The sequence below is a fragment of the Colius striatus genome, chromosome 6 (genome assembly GCF_028858725.1).
Source record: "Colius striatus isolate bColStr4 chromosome 6, bColStr4.1.hap1, whole genome shotgun sequence".
In the NCBI taxonomy this organism is placed as follows: domain Eukaryota; kingdom Metazoa; phylum Chordata; class Aves; order Coliiformes; family Coliidae; genus Colius; species Colius striatus.
Window position 1 is genome coordinate 7,105,755 of NC_084764.1, and position 27,835 is coordinate 7,133,589.

General features: G+C 53.7%; 2 protein-coding genes across 7 annotated transcripts in view; one reads left to right on the forward strand and one right to left on the reverse strand.

Annotated features, from left to right (window-relative positions):
- Positions 1 to 24,355, forward strand: TP53I11 (tumor protein p53 inducible protein 11). 3 transcript variants are annotated; one of them, XM_061997750.1, is made up of 7 exons: positions 1 to 100; positions 15,981 to 16,332; positions 17,332 to 17,390; positions 17,688 to 17,736; positions 18,103 to 18,199; positions 18,980 to 19,081; positions 20,226 to 24,355. In XM_061997750.1, the coding sequence occupies exons 2-7, from the start codon at positions 16,204 to 16,206 to the stop codon at positions 20,357 to 20,359; spliced, it is 570 nt and encodes a 189-aa protein (XP_061853734.1). In that variant the 5' UTR covers positions 1 to 100; positions 15,981 to 16,203; the 3' UTR covers positions 20,360 to 24,355. The 3 variants fall into 3 exon arrangements, with proteins under 3 accessions (XP_061853734.1, XP_061853731.1, XP_061853732.1); XM_061997747.1 differs by having other exon boundaries at positions 19,024 to 19,081; XM_061997748.1 differs by having other exon boundaries at positions 15,984 to 16,332; positions 19,024 to 19,081.
- Positions 24,337 to 27,835, reverse strand: part of TSPAN18 (tetraspanin 18) — a 124,543-nt gene continuing 121,044 nt past the window's right edge. For all 4 annotated transcript variants that reach the window (XM_061997744.1, XM_061997746.1, XM_061997743.1 and 1 more), the window contains one exon: positions 24,337 to 27,455. In XM_061997744.1, coding sequence (XP_061853728.1) covers positions 27,408 to 27,455 — 48 coding nt within the window. In that variant the 3' untranslated portion in view covers positions 24,337 to 27,407. The remainder of the gene's footprint in view (positions 27,456 to 27,835) is intronic.

The window sequence follows — 27,835 nt, forward strand, 5'->3', positions numbered from 1 at the left end:
GGGCCGCGGCCCGGGATTGCCTTGCACATGGGGCAGCCGCTCCGAGTCCCCGGGACGCCCCCTCTCCCCGCCTCCCGCCGCCGGGACGTGCGTTAGGGAGGTGAGTAACGCGCCGCGGGCTTTCCGCGCCGCCCCGGGGTCCCGCCGTGGCCCTGCGCCCCGCGGAGCCGCTGCCGCCGTCCGGCGCCCGCTCCCCAGAGTCCCGCCGGAGCGGGGTCCACGGCGGCAGCGCGGGCGGAGGATGGAGGGAACGAGGCAGGGACGGGGGCGGCAGGAGAGCGAACAGCCCGTGTGCGGCTGCCGTGGGACGCGCTGCGTCCCGGCCGTGCGGAGCTCGGCTGGGATGGGTGGAGGAGGAGGTGTCGGAGGGCTGCATCGCGGTTGCAGACGGGCAGCTCGCTGCGAGGCATGGGCCGGGGACCGTAGCCGTTGTCCCTGCGAGGTGGACACCAGCTCCTTGGGCGGGAGCTTTGTGATGAGGGCTTTCTCCCGGCCGTCACTCCACTCAAAGGCAGGGGTCCTGCACTGCTTCTTTCCTGGAAGTTCCCATCCTTTTCTGCTTGCTCGGGAAGAGTTCCAGGAGGGCCACGGTCCCCAGACAAGTGCGTCAGGTGCCTGAAAAGGGAGGCTGTGTGCTGACTACTGCATGGGAGGTCAGCCTCGACGGCTGAGCCATGGTGGGGGTTGTGACAGAGGCTGGCACGGCCATGCTCCCATGGGATGCAGCCCTAGAGGTGTGCTAGGGAGCCCTGGCTGCCGGGAGGCTTGGCAGTGGGCGATGGACAGAGTGGCACTTGGGCTGGGGATGAAGGGAGAGGGATGAGATGAGGAAGCTGCGATGCAGTAACGAGCTGGGGAGAGGAGACAGGACTGAGCCTTCCCATTGTGGAGGGGGAAAGTGAGGTGACCCAGCTGTCCATGAGCTCTGCATCCCTGCCTGGGCACTTGCGTGTACCTGCATGCTGAGATGCCTCCTGTGCCACTTGCCTGGCTGTCCCAGCTGACCAGGACCACTTCGCTGTCTAGAGCAGCAGCTCATGAGTGCAGCTCTGACTGAGCAGACCAGAGTGAGGGAGAAACAGGACTTTATTCAGAGCCTGCTCCTTGTCGTGCCCCAGCGCTGCCTGGAGCTGGAGTCTGCCAAGCCTTTCCCTTATGTGCGCAACGCCCCTGTCCCTCTTGCAGCTGCCCAAGAGATGAAGCCAGCAAAGCCTGAGACGCGAGTGATTAAATGGGTACCATTTAATCCATCTCCTCTGTCTGCAGAGGCTGGGAGTTACAAATGCCAGCAGCAACCAAAGTCTTGTTGACATTAGGGCTCCCACCAGTACATCTGAGCCATGAGAAATTACAGAGAACGCAGGAGCACTGGCTATTTTGGACTTGGCATAAATAACTCGGTAACTCTATCTGCACTGAAGCAGAGTCTGCTGAACAATGACATTCAGGGCCTGTGGATGAGGAAAGTGGTTTTTTAAATAAATAGTAGTTGCACTTCAGGCAGGGGAGTCTCCCTTGGGAGAAAGTTTTCTTAGAGAAGTTTTGGTGAACACTAAAAATGAGCAAGATGCTTAGACTCGGGATGAAGCTGTTTCAATGAGCCTGGTTGGGTCTCTCAGTGGGGTGGCATCATTGCCCACAGGATGAGTGTGAGCAGAGCTGCTGGGGAGGCTGCTGCCAACCAGCCGTGTCCTAGTGTGCTCAGCAGAGAGGGGACAGGTACTGATGGCAGCCAGGAAAGCGTGCTTGCTTTAGACTCTGTCTGCATGGTTTTGTTCTTTGTCTGCTATGCAGAGCAAAGTCAAGGGAGCTCTTCTGTGGATAAGTGCTCTGCCCCAAGCAGGAGGCTGAAGAGATGATGCCTGCCCTATAGTCTCAGGGGAAATTTATCCCTTCTGCTCACGAGCACTTGGAGAGGCAAAGATTTATTGTAGAGATACGAGCAGAAGAGCATCTCCAGAGACTTGCTCTGAGGGTTGGGATGAGGTGGTCATTAATCTGTGGGAGCATAAACCACAGAGATGCTCAGCCCTGAGATTTTTCTGTCCATTTGGCGCTGCTTGGAGGCTGGGGCCCAATCCAAAGAGAAGTATTTTTTTCCTATTGTTCTCAATCAGCATCGTGTGCTGAAGCGTGCAAAGTGCCCCGGGCACATCTGCAGCTGGTGCTCACTTCTCCAGCAGCTCTCTGAAGGTCAAAGCCTTTAACAGTAGGGGATGGGACGGGGAGGGAACTGGCACCCCGTGTGCTGGTTACAAGCATCACTTTGAGCTGTTTGGATCATCTTCTTTTCTTTGCTATGTGTTTAGTAATGCCTCATCTGATAAATAGCCACCTTTCTGATGAGAACTGCTAAATGCTGTCATCACACAGCGAGCATCTCCCACAATGGGATGCCATGCCACCGGGCTGCCCGGGAACCCGCACGTTTACCTGGATGGAGCTAAGGGCTCTTCTGAGCTGGCAAAAGTGAGACCAACAGCACTGTGTTTTTTTCCTAGTGCTACATTTTTTTTGGCTTGAAGCCTTCCCGTGGCACAGAAAAAAAACAAAGCACACGTGCAACTAGAAAGATGTTGAGATTGTTTATATTCTGCTTCTGGCCTGGTGCCAGGGAGAACAGCTTAGTGACCTTGGCACTATTAGGATGTTATTTTTAGAGAGTAGATCTTCTGGGTTTTGTGGTTTTTTTGACATAGGAATGTGAAAACAAGTGTTGGGAGGAAAAGACCCCCAAATACATTGGGACTTTCTCCAAGGCAGGAAAAACAACACTTAAAAGGTGACCAGGTGTTCCCTGTTCACACTTTGCTGCTTGCCTTGCTTTGGGAAATACACGTTTGATTCTATCCTGGAGATTGTCAGCTAGCATGAATTCACTCCATGTTTGAAGAGTTCTTGCTCAAGATGCTAAAAGATATTTACAAAGACAAACCCAGCAATAATGAAAGGCAGTGTGATAGTTCAGAGATGAAGTGAAACGGTAAATGACTCTCTGGTTGTTTCGGGTTTCTTCTGTTTGTTGAAGCTTTGTCATCTGTGAGGGTTAATGGATTTCAGTGTGTTTCAGTGCCCATCTGTGGTATGGGTTAGGGTGGCTGCCCCTGGGTGACAGATGGAGAAAATGAGGCTGTTTGATGTTCAGGATCTGGAGCCCCACAGCCCCAGGCTCTGACCAAAAAGCCAGCAGCAAACTTTCCCTCTGGGTTTCACAACCCCGGTATGTTTCTCACCCTCATCCTGTGAGAGGGTGTGTGTAGGGGGGGAAAGTGTTTCAGTTAGGTAAATCTGTAGATGTATTTCTGTCCCTTTGTATGCAAAACAGGAATTTACTGGTGCATTGGTTTTGATGTGAGGAAATCCTTGCCTGGGCAAGCCAGAGACACAAAGGGATGTCCCATGCCACAGACAAGAGCCTGTGAGAAAGCTCTCATCTAGATTTATACCCACCACTGCTGTGATTATGGGGAGGAGAGGAAAAAACACCAGGGAGATGGTGAGAATGATTGTAGCTGGGTTCAGTGCTAAAGGTGAGGGGCTGCTGCTTGTGAACCTGGGGGCTAGCCTGAGTGCAGAGCCGAGTAGCTGGCCCTATGGCCACAGGCCTTCCTGGAAGTTTTTTTTGAGGGGTTTGGATTCAGGTGATTTAAGTCAAAGGTGAGAGTGGTGAGAAAAGCAGTTAGAAACACATCAGCCAGCGATGTGGTGCTCTGGTCTCCTGGGGAGTGGGATTAGCAGCATGGGTTGACACACAGGCCACAGTGTCAGAACATACAGGCCACTGGCGACCGAATTCTTTGTTTGAAGGGGATCCTGTGTTTTCTAGGGGAGATTAGCTCGTAGCCCAATTTGCAGCTGCCTGCTGCTGCACATAGGAGAGAAATCCCTCCTTTTCTTATTAAAATGGGGTAGCAGTTCAGCTGCCCGGCCCGGAGGGGAAGGAGGCAGGCAGGTGCAGGCAGAGCAGCACACAAAGGCTCACAGCCCTCTCCCTTTTAGCCTATCCTGACAGGGTTGAGAAAGTAAACAGCTTGAGGCCATGTCAGCAGCCCAACAAGAGAAAACCCACAAGTCTTCAGGAAACTCTGTGGGTGACTCAGCCGGTGTTTTTGTCTGAGGACTCATTCATTCAGTCACCCCTGACGGCAGCAGAAGAGCTCTTTTGTAGTGGTGCCATCTTAGGGGGTGAAATACAAACCTCTGCTCTCTGGCTGTTCGTGGCCCTGGAATGACTTGAGAAGCTTTTGCAGCTGACAGAGGTTATTTCAGGAGTCCCACTGCTGAGCCCTAGCATCTCTCCAGCCCTTGTTGGCGCTGCGGTCTCTCTTTGGGCTCACAGTCTCTTTCTGGGCTCCCAGCTGGGTCTGCTGTAGATGTAGATGGCTGTGACAAAGAACAGGCAACTTCCCGAGCCTGAGCATGCTGTGCTTCTTAAGCCATCGTCCTCACAGCCAAGAAAGTGCCTGTAATTCAGCCTTCCTGGCTGGTGATGCAGTGGATCAGCCTCACTCCTGTTGCTGCAAAGCCATAAGAGATCGGTTGGTGGGTCATGGCTTGGGCACAGCCTCTGAAGAATTTCCAGTCAGCAGGCTATTCTTGTAGGAAACAAAGCATTTTAAAGGTCCAGGGTTTAAAATCCCGTGGAATCCTTCTGTTGGCTTCTTAATTTTAGCTGCATGGCACGTCATTCAGGTTAAATGCTAGGTGTGTTCCAAGGAAGTGGAAACGTGAGCTGCCTCCTCTGAGAGGGGAACTCGAACCTGGCAAAGCTGAGTCCAGAGGAGTTGGCTGGTGTTGGATTTTCACCAAAATTTTCTTTATGGCCTAGGAAAAAAATGATCCTACAGTAGCTACTTAATAGCAATAAAGAGCAGGCAAATTTTGCCTTGCAGAAAGCAGCAGTGGAAGGCTGCCAAGAGGCAAAGGCTGCACCAAATCGGATGGAAGAATTCTGACCATCTGTTTGCACATTCCCAGGTTGTTTTCCTAGGAAGTGAGGATAACATGTAGCTGTCTTTTCTATCAGGATTGCTAGTGGAGTCTCTGAAAGTGCTGGGCACGGATCTGGTGTGCTCCTGAACAGCAGGTACCTTTAGTGCATCCTCCCACCCTCCTTCCCATTACCCTGCCCAGTGTGGCCATGTGCCCATTCCAGTGTATGAAATGTGTTCATGCCTTGTCTGCTGGCAAAACCCAGCTGCTGTACATGAGTCCAACAGGTCCCTTCCCTGAGCCGTGCCAACATCCACTGTTTAAACCTCTGGACAAGTAGAGTGGATGGAGGGTTGATGGATGGAGGAGTAATAAAGCACTTAAGCTTATCTCCTTCAACCAGTTTCTTCCCTGCTCCACATCACTGTGCAAACCAAATGACTTTCACTGGTTCTTGCAAAGAACATGGGGGAGAAGAGACGAGCCTGCAATCCCCAGAGCCACAGCTGTGTGGGAATGACATTCCAAATACAGCAATGGGGAAGATGTTGGCTAAAAGCTAACAGTTGGGTGTCATGAGCTCTTTTAAGCAGGAGGCTGTGCTGTATGCTTGCTGATAGATATCTATCGTAGAATCATTTTGGTTGGAAAAGATCTTTAAGCTCCTTGAGTTCAAGCCCTCCCCTCACCCTGCCAAGCCCACCACTAACCCATGGCCCTGAGCACCGCAGCTCCACATCTTTGCAATAGCTCCAGGGATGGGCACTCCCCCACCTCCCTGGGCAGCCTGGCACAGGGGCTGACAACCCTCTCGGGGAAAAAGTTCTTCCTCAGCTTCAATCTAAACCTCCTCTGGTGTAACTTGAAGCTGTTTCCTCTTGCCCTGTCGTTCATTACTGGAGAGAGGAGGCAGGACTAGGGGGGCCAAGCCGCAGCACCTGGGAGGACTGCCTCTGTATGCGATCCTCACAGTACACAACGCTGGCCTTTTCTTGAAGCTGGGGAACCTCTGTCTCATCTGAGGCCTTGTCTTTTTCAATCTTCTTTGTTATTTCCTTTTCCTGATGAAAGCTTTCTAGAGAGTACTTGTGTGCTGAATACCCATTGCTGATAATGCACATTATGAAATCCAAGAGGAAAGTTGAGATTAAATGTCACGCACTTCACAGTCGGAGAATTCAGAGAGCCTTGTTGATCTGTGGCTAATTCAGGGCTTGACAGCTCATGCATAAACAAACGTGCACACACACATCCATGCCTGCATGCACAGAGTCTTTTTTTTCCCCTGACTTAGCAGCAAATAACAGCCAAGTCAGGTTTGTGTGGAAGTCGGGTTTGTGCTGGCTCCTGGGAGGGTGTGGGTGGGTGCAGTGTTTGTGGTGAAAGCCCGTGGATTCCACAGGGCCATTGGACCTGAGAACCACAGTGGCAGAGCTGTGGCTCCTTGGTATGTGGTGGGCTCCTTGCTGCCTGCTCCCCTCCCCCTGAGGCATTATGGGCAGCAGGTTGAGGGAGGTTTTCGCCGCTCTGGTGAGGCCTCATCTGGAGTCCTGTGTCCAGTTGTGGGCTCCCCAGCTCAAGAGGGACAGGGAACTGCTGGAGAGAGGCCAGTGCAGGGCCAAGATGCTCAGGGGACTGGAACATCCTCCTTATGAGGAAAGCCTGTGGGACCTGGGGCTGTTCAGCCTGGAGAAGACTAAGGGGAGATCTCATTAACACTTACAAATACCTGAAGGATGAATGTCAAGGGGATGGGGCAACACTTTCTGTAGTGTCCAGCAGCAGGACAAGGGGTAAAAGACACAAGCTGGAACACAAGTTCTGCTGGAACAGGAGGAAACTTGTTTGGTACTGAGGTGAGGGAGCCCTGGCACAGGCTGCCCAGGGAGGGTGTGGAGGCTCCTTCGCAGGAGGTTCCCAAACCCACCTGGACACGTTCTTGTGCCCCTGATGGAAGGGAACCTGCTTTAGCAGGGGTTGGGCTGGATGAGCTCTGCAGGTCCCTTCCAACCCCTACCATCCTGTGATTCTCTGATGTGAGATTCACCCCAAGATAACCACAGAGCTTTCTCCTGCCAGCGGGGAATAAAACCAGACAGAAATGGATGTCGTGCTCAGCTGGTTATTGCTCAGTGCAGGAAGGGCATTTCCACCTCTGACATGGGGCACCTCACGCAGGCAGTCGGGTCGCTGCTGGGGTTTGGTGCCTGGTCAGAGGCCTGTGAAGTGCTCTGCCTCCCAGTGTGTGCCAAGGGAACTCTGGTGGTAGGTTTACTTTTCATTTACAAGTGGGAAAAGTGAGGTGTGAGAGGTTAAATAACCCACTCTTGCCTGGAGGGGCAGCAGCACTGCCAAACCTATCATCTCATATTTTGGCTTTCAGGCTTGCTGTTTGTTGTGCTGGGCTGTAACTCCCTTCCTGAAAACAGCTGGTTTCACTTCCTACTGCTTTATTGGAGGAGAGAGGGCTCCTCCTCGTCCTGCTTCTTGGGGGGGAGATGCAGTGGTTTGGGGAGATGCTGCAGTGCTGGTGCTGCACAGACACCTCCCCTGCTGGCAGATTGCTAGGCTTTTCTTTAAAGGTGTTTCACCACCGACTTGTGTATTAGCAAAGCCTATGTTGGCTCTGTCAGCAGCTTCTTGGAAGTTTTGCTCTTCTAAATCTGTCCTCCTAGGTCCATGTTTGCCCAACATGGGGAAATTTTGCATCTTAACATTTTTAGCATGAACCTGTTGCTATAGAAACTGCTAAAGGTGTCAGAGGGAGATTTTTGCCACTTGGGGATAGGCTACCAAGTAGTGGAAGTATGTGTTTTGTTGGGAGGCTGCCTGCTAAGCAGCTCTTCCAGCCTGCCTGAAAGCCTGTGCTTATTTCCAGGCTGAGGAGCCACGAGGGAGTGATAAAGCTGGAGTTGTAATTACATGCAAACGAGCAAGCCTTAATATTGGCAAATTGTTTTGGGAGAGTATGTGAGAGTATTTTCTTGAGGTGCAGGCAGCGTGTAGGGTGATAATCCAGGGCCAGGAGATGAAAGGTGCTACCAGTCTCCAACACAGTAAATAGTTGTTCTAGAAGCAGGGTCTTAGTTGAAAATTATATCTGTTTATAAAAATAAGATGGTCTTACAGCATGTAAATGTGGCCATGTAATAAGGGAGATGCTCTGTAACATAGGGTTGGTGACTACTCAGCTGATGACTGGCCAGCAGGTTGAGGGAGGTTCTGCACACCCCCCCCGGCCCTGGTGAGGCCTCATCTGGAGTCCTGTGTCCAATTCTGGGCTCCCCAGCTCAAGAGGGACAGGGAACTCACAGGGACACCAAGATGATCAGGGGACTGGACTATGTTCCTTATGAGGAAAGGCTGCAGGAACTGGGGCTGTTCAGCCTGGAGAGGAGAAGGCTGAGGGGGCATGTCATTAATATTTACAAATATCTAACTGGTGGGTGTCAGGACATTGGGGCAGCACTTTTTTCTACTGTATCTAGTGACAAGGGGTAATGGGATGAAGCTGGAACACAAAAAGTGCCATTTAAACACAAGGAAAAACTATTTCACTGTTGAGGTGAGGGAGCCCTGGCACAGGCTGCCCAGGGAGGGTGTGGAGGCTTCCTTCTTGGGAGCTTCCCAAACCCATCTGGACACATTCCTGTGCCCCCTGAGGGAGGGGAACCTGCTTTAGCAGGGGCTTGGACTAGATGACCTCTAAAGGTCCATTCTAACCCTACCATCCTGTGATCTGACACTGATGGCCATGTGGACAATTTCATACCAGGCCCAATTTATTTACATATTTACATATATTTACATATCCTGGTTTACAGGACTTCTCTGTCCTAGAAGCACATTTTGTTGCTTGCACAACAATAGGTGTGAGTCCTGTGGCTGGGACTCGGGAAACCTCCCACTAAACCAAAAAGCATTTTCCCTGCTTAATGCAAATTTATTCGTCTGCCCTTTTTGCCCTCTTTGTGTGTGCCTAGGCTGCACATCTGGTCATGGCATGACAGACTATGGGAGAAGAGGAACTCTTTGTTTTCCACAGAAATGAAAGAAGGAAATTCTGAGGCATCCTGCAACAGCTGTTCTTAGCCTGGGGCTGCAAATCCACCCATGGAATGGGTTGGGAGTCTGCTTTTGGGGTGCCAGAGTGGCACAGCCGTCTTCCTTTCATCTACCATTGCATGGTTGTGGATGTGCTGATTGTTCATAAATTGCAGTTGTAGTATTGTGCTGGGTGACTTACTGGACCCCAGATACAGAACAAACATTGCTGGAGATGTGTTTCATCATCTCTTGGGGGAGAATCCATCGAGAATGGCTTTGCAATCACCATCTCAGCGATGGTATAGAGAGGGACGTTGTGCTCCTGTGCAGCTGAGGGGACTGAATCTCCCAAGCTGTAATTTCTTACCTTTTCCTTTTGAGTTCTTGAAAGGGACAGAGCTGGAGGACTGTGGGAATAAAGAGCATTGGCTTCCTGGACAGTTCATGAGTGGAAATTGTCAAGTGCTTGGAGGCAGAGAGGAAAGGAAATGTTTGAGGTTGTTGGGGGAAGAAATGCCAAGAAGCCCCATTTTACTGTGAGGCTCCAGTATTCAGAGGTGTCATGGGTAAGCAGCTTCCCAAAACCTGTTGGGTTGCAGGGCTCTGCTGGGTTTTTAAAGCTGCTCTTTTCCAGTAGCAAGGTTGGTTTACTTGGCTTTTTTGTATTTGTGTGTGTGTATGCATATGGGTTTTATTTTTCCTTCTAATATTTCCCTGTAGAAATCATCTGCAGGACAGATGGCCTGCTAAGCTTCTGGGACTGTCTCCCACAAACACCTGTCCAAGGCAGCTGAGAAATCAAACAATTCTTCTCTTTTCATACCCTTAAAGAAAAACAGCACCCGATCCTAATTCATCTCCTTGCCTTCTCTCTCCATCATTTCAGTGCCTATGCTCACCCTAGCCTTTGTGATCTACTGGTAGCACATCTTCTGGTCCTCAGTACAGACTCACAATGGTAGGGGTTGGAAGAGCCCTCCAGAGCTCATCCAGGCCAACCCCTTGCTAAAGTAGGTTCCCCTCCATCAGGTCACACAGGAACGTGTCCAGGTGGGTTTGGAAACCTCCAGAGAAGGAGCCTCCACACCCTCCCTGGGCAGCCTGTGCCAGGGCTCCCTCGCCTCAGCACCAAAGGAGTTTTCCCTTATGTTTAAGAGGAACATTTCGTGTTCCAGCTGTTGTTCATTGTCCCTTGTTCTGTCACTGGAAAAAAACAGAAATAACAGAAAAAAGTGCCACCCCATCCCCCTGACAAACACCTTTTAAATACTTGTGTTAATGAGATCCCCTCTCAGCCTTCTCCTGCAGCCTTTCCTTATAGGAGAGATGGCTCAATCCTCTGGTCCTCTTGGTAGCCCTGTGCTGGCCTCTCTCCAGCAGTTCCCTGTCTCTCATGAGCTGAGGAGCCCAGAGCTGGACACAGTATTCCAGATGAGGCCTCATCAGGGCAGAATAGATGGGGCAGAAGAACCGCCCTTGACCTGCTGCCCACACTCTTCTTGATGTATCCCAAGATGCCATTGATCTTCTTGCCCACGAGGGCACACTGATGGCTCATGGTTACTTTGCTGCCCACCAGCACTCCCAGGTCCCTTTTCTGGAGCTTCTCTCTAGCAGGTCAACCCCCAGCCTGTCCTGGTGCATGGGGTTGTTCCTCCTCAGGTGCAGGACTCTGCACTTGTCCTTGTTGAACCTCATGAGGTTCCTCTCTGCCCAACTCTCAGCCTGTCCAGATCCCACTGAATGGCAGCACAGCCTCTGGGGAATCAGGCAGTCCTCCCAGTTTGGTGTTGCAGCTCTGGGATCACTGTGGTCAGCTGAGCTATGAGGCTCAGCAGTGGGCAGCAGGGTGATGGTGCCTCATATGCAAATATCACAGGTGAGAGCCACTGAAGTAGCAGATTGCATCTTGCAATCTGTGTATTTGAAGCAAAAACACTCCTCAGCAGCCAAAGAAGGGCTGCATAGCATGGCCAAGCTCATATTTGGGGTGCATGTGGAGGGTGAAGGGTAAAGGCTGTGCCCCATTGAACAGTTCCAGGGCTGGGGCAAACCACAGTGCTGAGCCCTTGCTGCCCTGGCTGGCTGTGCAAGGGCTGGTGTTGCTGCAGGTGGTGGTTGGCAGGAGTGTGGTTGCTGTGTTTAATTAACAGATCCTGTTTGAGAAACTAGCAGAGCAACGGGGCTTTTTCCTCTTGCTCTTGGGAAACCAAGCACTTTGCAGGTTTGGATTGCTGTGTCCCGTGACATGGAAAGAAACATTCCTGTGGTCCCAGCAAAAGGAAGTTCGAATTGCTGTGGCTTGGCCCCCATAGTCCTGCCTCTTGTCTCAAGTAATGAATGATAGGACAAGAGGAAACAGCTTCAAGTTGCACCAGAGGAGGTCCTGCCAGGCTGCCCAGGGAGGTGGGGGAGTGCCCATCCCTGGAGCTATTGCAAAGCTGTGGAGCTGAGGTGCTGAGGGCCATGGGTTAGTGGTGGGCTTGGCAGGGTGAGGGGAGAGGTTGGACTCCATGAGCTTAAAGGTCTTTTCTATGCAAGAGATGGTGGTTCTGTGGGAAGGGAGTCCCTTGTTCCTGGCATGGTGCAGGTAACCCAAAGCATCCCTTTGCCTCAGTGTGCAGCCTGTTCCAGCCCCAGCAGGAGCAGCAGCCGCCTTCTGCTGCCATGGTGTCTGACTGCTAATTGGTTTTACTGCCTCAGCATCAGGTTATTTTTGGCTTGATCAAGTTTCATTCGCTGCAGGTCTCTTGAGTTTCTCTACCTGCAGGAACTGCTTTGGGACACTTTCTCTTCTCTAGGGTGGTAAACTTACACCCCACACCTAAGGTATGGGTAGCAGCATGTTCCTCCCAGCAAAAAGCAATGCAGTTGTTTCTGTTGATGGTTTAAGGTGTGTTGCTAGCCCAGGGTGTGCAGAGCCATGTGCTGCAGCTGACGTGGAAGAAATCCAATGGGAGACGGACACAGTGGTGGAGTGCCACTGCTGGCTGGTGGCAGAGATATCCTCATTGTCTAAACATCTGCTCTTGATAAAAATGGAGGCAAGGAGGTGGTTCAGTCACTGGGTTTGGGATGTGCTGTTGTAGAAAGAACAGCTTGAATATAGCTGTACCTTGGTAGTTCCACGGGGAGTCCTGACTCGGGGTCTGCTTCCCGGGTGGGCTTCCTGGGCAAACTTGTATCAGACTGGGCAGGATGGACAAAGATGCTTTGTGGCTCTGAGGTGTGGTGTTGGCTTAGACACAGGGGATGTGTCTGAGGTTGTTCACCAAGAGATTTTATGCCTGTAAAAGTGAGCAAACTGAGGGGAGAAAAAAGGATTTTTAGATCCCACTCAGTTAGGCAAGTGTGATGAGCCAAGAGCCAAAGTGCTTAGTATGTCTGTGGATCCTGTCCTTAATCTACTTGTGTTTCCAAAGTGTCCTGAAGTGTTCATCTCTCCTGAAGCTGCAGAGCTGTAGTAAGGTGAGGTGGTGACAGACTGAGAAGAGGGAAGAGGAGGCTGGCTGCTTGAAAATCCTGTGTGGAAGGCTGTCTTCCCCTTTCTGGCTGGTCTTGCTTTTGTATGGCAGCTCTGACCACTGCCTCTCTTTGCTCACTGGCAAAGAGGCAGGATCACCAGAGCCTGGAAAACCAGCAGAAGAGCTGCACAAACATGTTAGAGCTGCTAGGGCCTTGCAGGAGCAATGCTGTGGGCATCACACCAGGGGCCTCTTTCGTCGGCAGTCCTGGAGACCTCCCCTGCCAGGGAACCCCACTACTGTAAAGGGACAGTGCAGCTGCTTTAGCAAGGGGTTGGGCTGGATGAGCTTTAGAGGTGCCTTCCAGTCCCCACCATTCTGATTCTGTGAGCTGAGCAAACTCACAGCAAGCTTCAATGTATAAACCTTTCCCTCATTATCCTGGCTTGACTCTGGTCCATTTTCTCTTCCTCTGCTTGCAGACTGGAAGTGCCCTAAAACCTTGAAGCAGGAGGTGCTGGACTGCCACCTCTTTAATTTGAGCAGCCTTGCTTTTTTGGGTTAAAAAGCTGGACTGTGGATGTCCCTGCCACTGAAACAACAGGCAGCTTAGCAGCAGGCAGCAGCCCCAGGCTCCCCTGAGGAGCCATGTCCTTGCCTGCCCCAGCTGCACGCAGTCAGCTTGAGGTGGGTCTTGAGCAGGGTCTGCTTCCCCTCTCACAGCCTTAACCCCCCTGGGGGGGAGCTGCAGCATCGCTGTGTGTGCAGTGGAGTCTTCCCCTCCCGTGTTGCAGAGCTCCTCTGCTCTCCAGACGCTGGGAGGGAAGTGGAGATGCTGGGGGGTGGGGGGAAGAGCTGTGGAGGTGGGCAGGGATTGAGCTATCATGAGCGTGGCACCGCTGAGGTTTCTTTGCACCACCAAGCTATCAAAATCAAGTGTGATGTGCTGAGCAAGGGAACAGACTGCAAAGGAGCCTGCAAGGAAAAGGGATTTTGGAGGAAAAAAGAACCCCTCCACCCACGCTCTTTCAGCTGCACATAGGCACTGCCCATCACTGCGAGCCCTGGCGGGTCAGGAATTGCCTGTTCACAGTGACTGATCTGCACAGCCCCTGGGATGCTCACAGAAGGGAGAAGGAGGAAAGACTCACAGGAGGAGGAGGAGGTTCCCTTTTGAGAGCACTCAGGCTAAGAGAAATCATCCCTGTAACGGCCAGTGTGTCAGGATACATTGATGTAAGTACAACAGCCTCAGGTCCTCGGCATCTCCTGCCTGAATGGCATTGGATTAGCACTAATGCATTCATTAGCTCGTTATTTGTTAATAGCATTTGTTAGACTGGCTCTTTCTCTGGAAGGTGGGGGTAATGAGACGTGGGGCTGTGCTCAGTGCAGGAGGAGTGTGGTTTTATGTGCCAGAATGGCCTTTGGGGATTGCTGGATTGGTGTGGATACCTGGCCTGCGTTGTCCTGGCCCTTGGCCGGTGGTTTACCACAAATTAGGGGGAATTCTTACTGGGACTGCAGTGCTAATGATGATGTGGATAAATTTTCCCCAATTTTGCTATGAAGGCAAGTGATGAGACAACTCTCAAAGGCATATTTTGATCATTTGGCCTGTGGTCAGTGGCAAAGCTGCCCCTGTAATCACAGAGCTGGTGGTCACTGTCTCCATCAGCGAGTCACACATCCCCCCCTTCAACCTCCATCACCTTCCTTTGCTTCTTCCCTCGGGAGAAATTCCCTAGATATCAAAATATCTCTTTCCCTTCCCTCCTTTTCTCTTTTTTCATTGCTTTTTTCTCCCATCCCATCTTCCCTTCTTCTGCTACTTCTGACTGTGAGGACAGCAGGAGGTGTGGGTAACAAACTTTCCCTGGCAACAAACCCAGAGGGATCCCAAGGTGCCAGGCTGGGGTGCCCAGCACGCTCAGTACCCTCAGTACTATCCAGACCAGCAAAGCTGAGGCCTCTCCTCCCAGGGGAGGGATTTGGGGAACCCAGGGCCAGCAGGATGCTGCTGCCAGACTTTTCCCTCAGCTCTTAAGCCTCTGTGGAAGGGTTTTGCATTGCTCCCCACTGAAGCGTGCAGGGGAGGGTGATCCTGACAGCGTGGCATCCCTGGGGCACCATGCATCTGCCCTTGCTGGGGACTATCTTCCCCGTGGATGGGGCCAGATGAGGGATGTGGGATGGCCTCAGAGCACTCCTGAGGCTCAGTGTGAGAAAGGAACATTCAGCAGAGGGATGTTGCTTCAGAATTGGGCTTTAATCAGAAAATGTTGGGCTGGAAATGCCACAGCAACAGGTCTCCTCTGGTTTCAGCAGCAGTGCAGGTCTGGTGGGAAACCACTCAGCATCCAGCCTTGTGAGTCTGGGTCTGCCAGGAGCAGAAAGGACTGCAGAAACCATAGTAAAAGAACTTAAAGGGTCAAGCTTCTCTTTTTTGACACATCACTCTGGCCTCGGGGTGGGTTTTGAGTGCAGAATAGCTGGATTTGAGTTACTGTGACAGTTTGGGCCAGCAAACTGTGAACATCTTCCAAACATTTCTATGAGCAGCTCTTTTGAGCTCCTTGCCTTGTTCTGGAGTGTAGGCATGAAGCTACAGCTGCCTCCTTGCTCTCCAAACGGTTGTTTTCTGTTGTCCCACTTCTGAAGTATTTCTAGACTGCTGCAGCTGGCTCTGTGCTACCTTTCCAGGAACATTAGGGCTTAGTTATTCAGTGGAATAAGAACAGAACATGGGCTTAGTTATTCAGTGGAATAAAGAACAAAAAGAACGCAACCAAACAGAACCTCCTACGATCTTAAAGCCCTGAATAGCTGAACTGGGTCTTCAAGAAGCATTTTGCCTCTGGTTGTCATCTTGCAGTCCTCTTTTGCAAGTGATTGTCCCCCTGTGCTGGGCCCTGATGAGGCTGCAGCTCGAGTGCTGTGTTCAGGGTTGGGCCCCTCACTGCCAGAGAGACACTGAGGGGCTGGAGCGTGTCCAGAGCTGGGCAGCGGAGCTGGGGAAGGGGCTGGAGCACAAGTGTGATGGGGAGCAGCTGAGGGAGCTGGGGGTGCTCAGCCTGGAGAAGAGGAGACTGAGGGGAGACATGAGCACTCTCTGCAACTCCCTGACAGGAGGCTGTAGTGAGGTGGGGGAGTTGTTCTCCCAAGTAACCAGTGATAAGAGTACAAGAGGAAATGGCCTCAAGTTGCCCCAGGGGAGGCTTAGATTGGAGCTGAGGAAGAACGTTGTCCCTGAGAGGGTTGTCAGCCCCTGTGCCAGGCTGCCCAGGGAGCTGGGGGAGTGCCCATCCCTGGAGCTATTGCAAAGCCATGGAGCTGAGGTGCTGAGGGCCATGGGTTAGTGGTGGGCTTGGCAGGGTGAGGGGAGGGGCTGGACTCCAGGAGCTTAAAGGTCTTTTCCAACCAAAGTGGTTCTCTGCTGGGATAGGCCAGATTATGGTTTGTAGGCCTAAAGCATTTGTAGCTAAATGCTCACACCCATCCATGCTGCTCTGAGTTCTGTTTCTTTCCTCCCCTCAGCAGCTCCTGGTGAGGACGGGCTGTCCCTGAGATGAGCCGCCCATAGCTGGGGCCGGCCCTGCTGCCAGGCCTCCCTGCCCCGCGGCCATGAGCTCTCTGCCATCCTAACAGGAAGATTCTCTGGCGCTGGGTGAGTGGTTTTCATCCCCAGAACTCGTATTGCATGTGACAGCGGAGCCAGTCGCCGCCTCGCAGCCTCGGGCCCGTGGTGGGGGCCTCCACAATGGCGGCCAAGCAGCCCCCACCGCTGATGAAGAAGCACAGCCAGACTGACCTGGTGAGCAGGCTGAAGACACGCAAGATCCTGGGCGTGGGCGGCGAGGACGACGATGGTGAGGTGCATCGCTCCAAGGTGAGCCCAGGGCCGGGGGAAGCCTCTCTGTGGGGGGGGAAGAAGCCTTTTTCTGAGCACCCAGCTTCTGCGGCCTGCACTGTGAAAACAGGGCCCCGCTTCTCCACGGGATGCTGTGAAGGGAGCGGGGAATGAAGGCTGTGAGGTACAGGGGGTGATGGGCTCTGCAGTCTGCTGGGTGCACAGGAGCTGCTCCAAAGAGCTTTCCTGGTAGTGAGGTAAGCTCTGCCCTCGAGCTGCTTTTAGACACTCCTGAAATGATAGGGCTGAGACACCCATGAGCTCGCTCGGAGCTGGTGCTGTGGCACCATTAGTGTCCACCCACTGATGCCTCTGAGAAGAGGCTTGAATTGCCAGCAGACAGCCTGTTGCAGTGAAGTAGCAGAGCTGAAGGGCAGGATGAGTCCCACAGGAGCCCTGTCCTGGCTGCTCTCTGGAGAGCTTGCTGGTAGGGCATTGCTTGGCTCCTGCCTGCACGTGAGGAGCAGCATACAGCTCCCCCAGAGCTCTCTGCCACCAAAAGCTCCCCCAGCGCCTTTCCCCAGTCTCTGTGACTTTCCCATCTGTGTGGTTTGGGGTGGCCATAGCTGGACATGGCTCTGGGGAGCAGGATGGATGCCATGACAGTCCAGAGGCTCTGCAGGAGCCTCCTCTCTGTCGGGATGGGACATGCAGGCAGTTCCCTGCTTATGTGCCTGAGAGGAGGCAAAAGTTAATGCTGATGCTGCCCAGCCCCATGCTGAGGGTGGATGATCTCGGTAAGGGAGCAGCAGAGGCTGCAGCTCCTGATGGAATTCATGGCAGCCTTCTGCAGGCTTTGGGACCAAGGGGTCACAGATGAATCCCTCGTTCTCCTTGCAGCCCTGGGGGAGGTTAGGGATGTGCTTTGGGATGTGCTTTGGTTAGGGATCCCCATGGGGTTAGGGATGTGCTTTGGGGCTGCCTAAAGGCTGAGGCAGGATCTATGCACTCACCTTGTATCTTTCATTTGAATTTCAGATTAGCCAAGTGCTGGGCAATGAAATCAAGTTTGCTGTCCGGGAGCCGCTGGGGCTCAGGTAAGATTTTGGGCCACCTTGGAGCTGGGTCAGCCAGGGCCCTCAGCCACAGCATCCCTGACACCTCTGGACACTTGCACCTGCATCGCTGCTCCTTGGCAGCTGGGGACCAGCCAGCACTGCTTTCTTCCCCCATAAATCTCCCTGAGGCCCTGAAGCTTTCGTCCCACAGCAGGTGCCGGGACCCACAAGGGCTGTGTGGGGCCAGGGGAGCTCCCGGTCTCGTGTGTGAGGGGGAGGGTGAAGCTGGGGTCAGTGCCGTGCTCACGCCACTCCTCTGTCTCCCCTCTCACGCAGGGTCTGGCAGCTGGTCTCCGCCGTCATGTTTTCCGGGGTTGCCATCATGGTAAGTGTGACTCTTGGCCCTGGGCACCGCTGGCTGCCAAAGGGCTGCCCTGGCGTGGCCCCTGGGCCCTGGCAGCCACCTGCCTCCTCTGCCGGCCGCGGGGCCTCAGGCTCTGCACCAGCAGGGCCACAGACACACCGGGCCTGGCAGCCTGGGCCCGGGCAGCAGGCAGCCGGCAGCTGGCACCCTCATGGGTCCTGCACCTTAAACATCTTTCCCTGTGATTCTGTGGTTCCCAATTTCTTGGCTCTGATGCCATAAAGGCTTCGTGTCAGAGTGCTGCTGCCTGAGAGGCTGAGCGTGGCCCCTGCAGGCCGCTGAGCGTGGCCCCTGCAGGCTGCTGAGTGTCTCCCTTGCCCCTGCCAGGCCCTCGCTTTCCCTGACCAGCTCTACGATGCCGTTTTCAATGAGGAAGCGGTGAGCAGCAAGACTCCCATCCGGCTGTATGGAGGAGCCCTCCTCAGTGAGTGCTGTGCCTGCTGCCCCTTAGGGAAATGGGATGAGGGGCTGGAATGGCAGGAGGGGGCAAAGAGGAGGCTGAGGGGAGACATGAGCACTCTGCAACTCCCTGACAGGAGGCTGTAGTGAGGTGGAGGTCTGTTTCTTCTCCCAAGTGACAGGAGAAGACACAGGCTCAAGTTGCCTCAGGGGACGTTGAGATTGGAGCTGAGGCAGAACTTTTCCCCTGAGAGGGTTGTCAGTCCCTGTGCCAGGCTGCCCAGGGAGGTGGGGTGTCCCCATCCCTGGAGCTATTGCAAAGCCGTGGAGCTGAGGTGCTGAGGGCCGTGGGTTAGTGATGGGCTTGGCAGGGTGAGGGGTTGGACTCAAAGATCTTAAAAGTCTTTTCCAACTAAAATGAATTCATGATCCTGGAGGGCATCACACAAGGCAGCCCAAGTAGGGGGCAGAGGAGAAGGAGGTGGGTAGAGCCTAGAGAAATGGTTGTGGAGAAGAGAATGAGCAGGGGATTTTTAGCAACCCCGGGGTCTTTGTAGCTGTGCTGCAGCTGTCTGGGCTCCCAGGCTGCAGAGGATGGGATGGGATGGGATGGGATGGGATGGGATGGGATGGGATGGGATGGGATGGGATGGGATGGGATGGGATGGGATGGGATGGGGAGCCCTGTCCGTCCCGCAGCCTGCAGCAGCACCTCGCGGGCAGGGCTGGAAATGCAGCGGGCTCGGGGCCAGGCAGAGGGCAGTTACCCGCGGGACTGCTTCCCTCGCCCCCCGGCCCTCCCCAGGCATCTCGCTCATCATGTGGAACGCTCTCTACACGGCTGAGAAGGTCATTATCCGCTGGACACTGCTGACAGAGGCCTGCTACTTCACCGTGCAGTTCCTGGGTGAGTTGCTGTGTCTTCCTCCTCGCTGTGGGGTGGCTGCAGAGTACAGGCACACACTGTGTACCCCCTGGGCAGGGAGGTGGGCAGGACAACTGGGGTGAGCAGTGGGACCTGCTGCTAAATCTGAGTGGTGCCCGTGGTCTGGAGGAGTAAACTCAGAGCTGAAGGAGTTGTGGGGGCCACGGTGGGCTCAGGTGATGTGCCAGCAGAGACAGCACTGTCCCAGCCTCCGGGGCACCCGATCCATCCCCTGCTGTCCCCGTGCTGTGCCTGGCTTGTGCTGGAGGTTGCTCCTTTACTCACTAAATCTAGCCCCAGGAGCATCTTCTTTGTTAGCCATTCTCTTTTTGCCTGCCCCTTGGAGCAGGCTGTGCCCTGGGCTGCTCACTGAAAGGCTGCTCAGGTGAGGGGCAAACATGTACCTCTACATATCTTTCTCCTTGAGAACATCCTGGCCTTCAGAGCACTGGGCATCTCCTGGAGCAGGCTGCCTAGGTGTTGGGGATAACAAGGCAGGACTCTGTAAGTTTACAGTGAAAAGGGGGATTTGAGTCTTACCAAAACAGGCAGTAACAGTTCAGCCTGTTTCTAGGAACCTTGTCTCTGTTTACCACTGAAGGGGGTTCTGGTCTGTGTGTTGGTAGCTCACTAACCGTGTTACAGGGTTTAGGTATGGGCTGTGTGTTGGTAGCCAAAAGGGAGAGGTACTTGATAAAGAGGTGGGCAGATGCTTCTGCAGTGAAAAATGTTTATCAGCACTGAAGTGGTGAAGCCACATAGCAAACCCAGGAACATGCAGCCCCCACAATCTCTACCTGCTGGCTCAGGGAACTCATGTGTGCTCGAGTGGTTGTTTTGGGCTGTGGCTGTTGAGTGTGGGGCTGCCTCTAAAGCAGGGTGAGAGCTCTGGGCACCACTGTGGGTCTGTGGCTGCTGTCAAGGCTGTGGCTCGCTGTTTGCAAGCCAGCAAAGAGCCTCTGCCCTCCCTGCATATGTGTGTGTGTGCCTGTGCTGGAAGCCTGCTCAGACAGGCTCAGCGGGTCTTGCTGAGACACCACGTTAGAGGGCAGCAGAAAACAGCGTTGTGCTCTCTTGTCTCCATCTGGTTTATCCTCACCAAGCCTCTCCCTCTCTCTCCCTGCAGTTACCACCATGTCTCTGTTGGAGAGCAGCCGGATAGCCACGGGTGCTGTGCTGCTCCTGGGCAGCCGAGCCCTCTTCGTCCTCATCAGCATTTATTATTACTACCAAGTTGGACGCCGTCCCAAGAAAGTCTAATTCCTGGGCTTTTTGTCTCGGGCAGGGGGGTGGGGTGGGGGGTGTTGTGTTGGTAATTTTGCATTAGGACTTTCTCTTTTTTCCTCTTCTTTTTTTTTTTGTTCTAAAGTAGTTTCCTTCCTTTCCACCTACTGGCATGAGTGGGTGTGCAGCCCGGTGCTGGGTGAAACGGGGCAGCTGCCTCCTGTGCCCCCCCCTCGGTGGGAGGTGACAGGCTGGGGGCTGCACGTGGGCCCAGCAGGCTCAGGGAAAAGGGCTGGTTCCCCAGGGAGAGAGGGACTGGCTGATGGGACCACAACACACTCTGAACCCCCTGGAACAAAGCACAAAGACAGACCGGCACGTGGAAAACGAGTCCCCAAGGAGCTGGGGCAGGAAGATGAGCAACAAGGGGCTCAGCTGCTCCCCCTGGTAAGCCCTGTGCTGCCAGGGGGGGCTGTGCCCTCGTGGGCAGCCCCTGCCCCCGTCTGGGGAGCCAGGGCTTGCTTGTGGCAGCTCTCCTGCCTCACTGCCAGCTCCTTCCTGCTCTTACCCCTTGCTGGGTGCTGTGTGCAGCTTGGCAGGAGGCAGAGCTAAAGGAGAGGGGGAGCTGTGCTTGTTCCAGCACTGGGATCAGGATGCAGCTTGAACTACAGCCATGGGAGATGCAAAGGAAGCTGTTGGAAATACCCCACTGAGCACAACCCTCTCCCCCAGCTTGGGATGTTTCGGGAAGGTTCCAGGCTGGGGCCCTGGTACCTTCGCCCCAGACGCTTCCTTCAGCTGCAGCTTTACTGATGGTGGCAGCAGTGGGAGGGTCTGATGCTTTAGTTAAGCAGGGGCTGTTGTGGTCAGCAGTAGGCAGAGCAGAGCAAGCATCAGCAGAACTGCTGGGCTGAGTGAGCAGCCTCGAGAGATGAGCCCCAGCTTGGGAGGTGCTGCTCAGGCTCTGCCAACCTGCAGCATCCCATCTCATCTGACCTTGAGAAGAGAGGACCAAAGTTTGTAGCATTAAGATACTTCAGTGAGACAGCAAAGAGCGTAGCAGATGAAGGCTTCATTGCCTTCCCCAGCTCAGGAGAGGATGGACTGAATGTACTTTTAGTACTTGCTGGCTAGTGTCTTGGCTTCCCAGCATCAGCTGCCCTACTTCCCAGCGCTTCCCTTGCAGCTCATCCCTGCCCATAGCTGGAGATGGCGTTTGTTGTTCTCCATGGGACTCAAGCCAGCAGGTCTGTGTATGGGATGTGGACCTCTGCCTCACCCAGGCTGGTGACTGGATCAAAGCATGTCCTGGAGCAGAGCTGATGCCCCACAACCCCTGTGGGAAGATGCTTCCACCAGCAGAAGGGCACGTGTGAACACCAGCCCTGAGCCACTGGTGGGACTGGGATCTGTGGATATTGCTGTCGAGTACTGTAGAGTTAGAAGGTGGTAGTGGGTAGTCACTGTGTGTTGTGTTAGTGCTTTTGGCATTTAGGAGCAGCTGCATGACCTTGGGACACTGGGTGCATCGTGCCCACTGGCCATGCAGGATGGCTGTTGGGTAGGAAGACTGGAAATAGTGGCACCAGGAAACATCCCAACTGTAACTTAACTGGTTTATTTTTTTCCTAAGTAAATCAAAGGGAGAGGCCACATCCAGCAGCAGGCTGAGTTCTGGAGCCTCCCAGCAACACAAGCTGCCCAGCTGCTGTCACAGGATCTCAGAATGATGGGGGCTGGAAGGGCCCTTCAGAGCTCATCCAGCCCAAGCCCCTGCTAGAGCAGGTTCCCTTCCATCAGGGGCACAGGAATGTGTCCAGGTGTGTTTGGAAACCTCCTGAGAAGGAGCCTCCACACCCTCCCTGGGCAGCCTGTGCCAGGGCTCCCTCACCTCAGCACCAAAGGAGTTTCTCCTTGTGTTCAAGTGGAACTTTTTGTGTTCCAGATTTTGTCCATCACCCCTTGTCCTGTCACTGGGGACTACAGAAAAAAGTGTCACCCCATCCTCCTGACAAACACCCTTTAGGTATTTGTGTTGAGATTCCCCCCTCAGCCTTCTCTTCTCTAGGCTGAGCAGCCCCAGGTCCTGCAGCCTTTCCTCATAAGATGCCTCAGTCCCCTGATCACCTTGGTAGCGCTGTGCTGGCCTCTCTCTCTGTCAACATGTTCAAAATAGAACACTGAGCAACTAAAGTTTACATTTAAGAGGAACCCTCCTCTTCTGGTGGAAGAGTTGGGCACCAAGAGGGAAACTCTTCCCCTTGAGGCAGGGAATGATGGAAGGGAGCTGTTGCTGGTAGAGGTATGTGAACCTCTAGTCTCTGTTTTGGAGGTTACAGGGATGGATGGATGGATGGATACACTGACTGATGGCTGGTCTGGAGGGGGTGGGGTGGGGAATTATGTTTGTAGGAAAAAAGAATCAGTAAAACTGACCAGAGCAAAAGCAGTCTTGCAGAGGAAGGAAGGGGAGGATCCTACTGCTGGCCTCCCATCTGTGCTGGCCAAGGGTCACAGGCAGCCTAGGTCTGTAGAGGGCTGTGTGGTTGCTGTACCTTAAAACATCACCCAGCAGGTGAGAAAAATGACTTATTGATGGTTAAATTGGGCAGGAGAGTGGGGGAAGCAGTCACAGCTTTTTAAAGGGGCTTTAAGTCAGGTTACTCTGGTTCTCTGCTTAGCAGCTGCCTCTGCAAAACAACACTGAACTAGTTCTGCCAGTCCATGTCTAATGCTCCAACACAGAGCAAAGCCTGGGGAAGTGCCTATGTAAGATCTTATGGTACCTACCACCTGGTCCTGAAAGGGGAGAGATGAAGTTGTTTTATTTTCACGCTTCTTGCTCTAAGTGGACTATGTACAAAGTATGTGAGTGGGGCTCTCCACCTCTTCTACAACTGGCAACAGGCAAATGGATGCCTCTGCCTGGCAACAGCCACAATAAGGCTGTGGTGCCTGGTGTGGCCTCTGCTCATCAGCAAGCTGCTGCATGGGAAACGTGGCCAGGCCTACCTGAGGAGGTGAATTTGTAGCAGGTGAGGTTTAGGAGGAAGTTTCTCAGGGTGGCTTGAGGATGGAGCCCAGGCACAGCATCTGCAGCACTGCCAGAAACCAAGCTGCAAGTGACAGGAGAGGAAACAGGCTCAGGTTGCTCCAGGGGAGGTTTAGATTGGAGCTGAGGTAGAACTTTTCACCTGAGAGGGTTGTCGGCCCCTGTCCCAGGCTGCCCAGGGAGGTGGGGGAGTCCCCATCTCTGGAGCTATTGCAAAGCTGAGGTGCTGAGGGCCAGGGGTTAGTGGTGGGCTTGGCACTATGAGGGACTGGACTCAATGAGCTTAAAGGTCTTTCACAACAGAAATGATTCTGTGTTTGTCAACTCTTGTGAATGGGGGAAAGGGAGGTGGGTGCTGAACGGTTTGTCCACAGCTGTACAGTCCCTCAGGAGCTGACAACCCAGCTGGAGCTGGCACTCGAGGATACAATTTGGGATGAAAAGCCTGAAGCATCACATCTGGCTCTGCCACTGATCTGCTGAGAACAACTGTCTCTGCAGCCTCAGTTTCCTTGCCTGTGAAATAGAGAGGCCGGGGAGTGACAACATCCCTGAGGGACTCTGCAGCGGCTTCCCTGCACTTGCATGATGCAGGGCAGGGTTGGAATCCTGCTCATTGCAGGCCAGGACTGAGCCTGACCCCCTGTCCTGGGGGAGATGGACCCAAACCCTTGCCTTCATCCAGCTCTGGCTTCTGAGGGTGACGCTCATCATCCACCTAACTCCCTCCATCGCCTTATTTACATCCAACCACATCTGGCAAACGGGAGCTGCCCTCAACTGGCCTCTCCTCTGGGGTGAGGGATTTTTACTGGGGGGAATGTGGGGAGGGGCAGGGGAGAATGGGACACTTGGGAGTTTATACCTCATTTTAGCTGCTGTACCTGAGTTCATTCTCTCTCCTCTGGTAAGAAAGTGACTGTACTTAACACCACCAAGCAAACAGTGAAAATTAAAGCTGTTTCACTTCACGGTCACAATCTCTTTTATTTTAGTGTGGTTTATTTCCTAAGAAACACACACCAACACGGGGCCGAGGGCTTCAGCCTCGTGTCGGCTTTATATTACCCCCCAAAAAAACTCCTCTCCATATAAAAAAGCATTACAGTAGGGAATACAGGATAAATTAGCTCCACTATCTAATAAAAAGAACATTTACAGGTTTGGTTTGTATTTTTAAAATAGATTTCAAACATTATTTCACAGGCAGCCCTTTTCCCAGGCCTCTCTGACAGTCCTTTGAGCATTAAATAATAGGGAGGAGGGGGAGGCTCTGGGCACGGGGTGCTCTCTCCCCCTGCTGCCCCATCCAGCCAAGGTGCTTGGGCCTGGTGCTGCAGCCGCCTCTGCTCCCCAGCCAGCACTCACTCTGCCTTGAGCCCCAGCCCCAAAACAGTCACCAGAGGTGTTCAGTATAAAAATACAGTTGCCTCTCCTGCCTCCTGTGCTGAAAACCACTGTACAACAGAGGGGTTGGCCACGTAACCGAGGGATGAGGCTCAACAACGAGCTCCCCACTGTTTTGCCAGTCGGGGAGGCTGCTGCTTCCCCCTGAGCTTGCTTGGTCATTAAACTCCCCCGGGAGAATGTCCTTCTGCCCCTTAGCGGCTTCCCCAGGTGCTGGCAGCCTTGCCTGGAGCTTTACAGCTGGCTCTGGTCGGTTTCCAGCCTGCTGGGGTGTCAGGCTGTGTTCCCAGCCACAGAGAGGGCATCCAGAAAAGAGCAGTGAGGGGATAGCAGGCAAGGTAAGGGAGGAGAAACAGCCAGTGTAATGGATTAATAACAGGGACTGTTGAAGATCCTGCCACTTGGGAGAGAGGGAAGTGAGACAGCTAAACGCTGACAAAGCAATGAGAACACAGTTGGGAAAGCCAAAGAGAAAGACAAGATCCTGCTTCAGGTGTGTCTGTTCATCGCTTCATGCTCGGGCTGCTTTGGTCCAGCTCCCCAGCTCTGACAGTTCCCCCCTGTGCCACTGGTGGCAGAAAACAGGCTTTAAGGCTTTTCCTTTTGTTTTTTATCCCACTCCCACAAATCAGGGTCTTTGCCTTCCAGGCTCTGACGTGAGAGCCAGGCCTCTGTGTAACAAACAGGGGAGACTGGGGGAGGCAGTCCAGCCTCTCTCGCTCCCCTCCAGCCAAACTGCCCTCTCTGCTCTGCTTCTGCTCCTCCCCTGGGAGCTGCTCCCCAGAGCAGCTCCTGAGGCAGCAGCAGAGCAGACTCGCCTCCTGCTCAGCCCCTTCCTTGCAACTTTACCAGATGAAACAGATTTTTTCCTATCTTAAGCACAGCACCTGCTGTTGGGTACACACACTGCTGGATTTTTGGCTAGCTACACTGTTCTCCTTCATTAAGCTGCAGACCAAAAGGTAATGCTAAAAAGCCTCGTTACAAGGAGGTCTGAGAGGGAAACAGCCCACAGCCGCCTTCCGCAAGGTTTGCTGGCCGCCGGTCCCGTTGCTGGAACGTGCTGCACCTGCTGCTCAGCAAACTGCTCTTCTCCAACCAAGCTTGCAAAAGCTCTAACGCCTCCTTGCTGTCCCGTGATGTCCTGCTGCCCCAGCCCGGCTCTTCAGCCAGCATCTTCAGCTTCCTGCTGCAGGGCCTGAGCGTCGGGCCCAGCGTGGCCCTGCTGCTGCCAGGCCAGGGCATGAGGCCGCTGCTGGGCTCCCTGCTGCTCCACGCCTCCATCAGCGTCCTGGGAAACCTGTAAAAAGGCCCCAACCGAACAAGAAACCGCAGCCCCTCTGTCTTCCCCCAGGTGACATGAATCTGGGGCCAAGGAGTGAGTGGCCAGAGCAGGGGAGAGCAAGCAGCGAGGGCAAGGCAGCTGCTCAGCCGGGGGACTCCTGGGGCCTTCCTGCGGCCTCACTGCCCCGGGTGACGCTGCCACCTTCCCCTCTGACCAAGGTCTGGCCCCAGGCTGCTTTCTCAAGCTAAGTGATTAAGTAGATGACGTGTCTCTTCAAGGGAGGAAACACTCTCAACCAACAAGCAGATGGAACCAGTTCTGGCTTGACACTTTGGTCACATGCCCCAGGGGAGATTCTCAGGGGAAATCCTCCGAGCAGGAATGGCACCATCAAACTGTTTCAGGTGACGAGCATGGGACAGGCTGACAAACCTGGGTCCCCTCTGTCCCACTCCGTGCCTGGGCTCCCCTGAGGGCCGGGAAGCATGGGGGAATGCTACAAGAAGTTGATGCTAACAGAGCACCACAAACCGTTTTTTGCAGGTAGGAAGGGAAAGGCAAAGGCTGACAAGATTTAAACACCATTTCCTCCCCTTCGCAGGAAGGCAGCAGTTTCAGGGATTCTTGACCAGAGCCATTATTTTTCCCAGGAGACATGAGCACAGCAAGGAACCATTTGGTCTCTCTCACAACAACAAACAGTAAATCATACATAGTAAAACCAGAAAGGCAGGCACCAAACTCTTGACCCCCAGCCAGCCTCAGCTGGGCCCCATCGCTCTGCGAGCCCACTGCAGGGAAGAGCCATCCTGGCCGAGGTGCTGGGCTCTGCTGACGACTTTCAGGTGGCAGAGGCAAAGCTTCCACTGAAGGGTATTTCCATTCCGTGGCTGGGAGTGACAGCAAATGATGAGCGCAGACTTCTCAGCTGAGCCACCACCACTTCTTTCAAACCCACCTGGGCAGCGACAGACTTCAGCCAACCTGTTGCCTCAGGGATCCCCCACGTGTGTGTCCCTCAGGCCGCTGCTGCGTGCGGCATGAGCCCGTCCTTCTGCCCGCACCGCCTCCATCGGGCTCGGGGCAGCGGCCCGCTCTACAGTGTAGTGCACATCACCTCAAAGTTCCAGCCCCTGAAGTACAATCCTTTTGGTCATTCATATATTACAACCCTCTTTTTGTTTTTTTCTTGTCTTTTTTTTCCTTTTCTTCCCCCCCCACCCCCAGCCCCATTTTGTTAACAAAAATAAAGGTTTTTGGGTGCTTTCGGGTTTTGTTCCTCGTGATCTTCCTTCTTTCTTCCGAGCGTGTGGGGAACGTGGTGGTTCATGGGCTGCCTCTTACTGGATCCCTCGAAAAAGACACATAGCAAAGACCATGGCGAAGAGCTGGGAAGGATGGGGCGGGGGAAAGAGGGCAAAAACAAAAGAGAGAACCACAAGAGTCAGCTGCATCTCCCAGAAGATCCGCACTGGGCCTGCTCCCACCCTTCCCTCCTGCCCAATGAGAGAGACCCTTCTCAGCACCCACAGGGGAGGAAAGACACACTTTTGGGGTTTTTTTTTCCCCCTTGAAGGCAGTTTCTCTCCTCCTTTCCCTGCCCCAAACTGTGTAGCTACAGCAGCAGCCTGGCTTCACTCCCAAACGGCTCTGCACATCACTGCCACTGTATGGGGTGGCCACAGCACGATCTGTGTGGGGCTGCTGGGGCCCTGCCCAGAGCTCTCTCCTTTGCACTCGACAAGGGACTGGGGAAAGCACTTGGTCT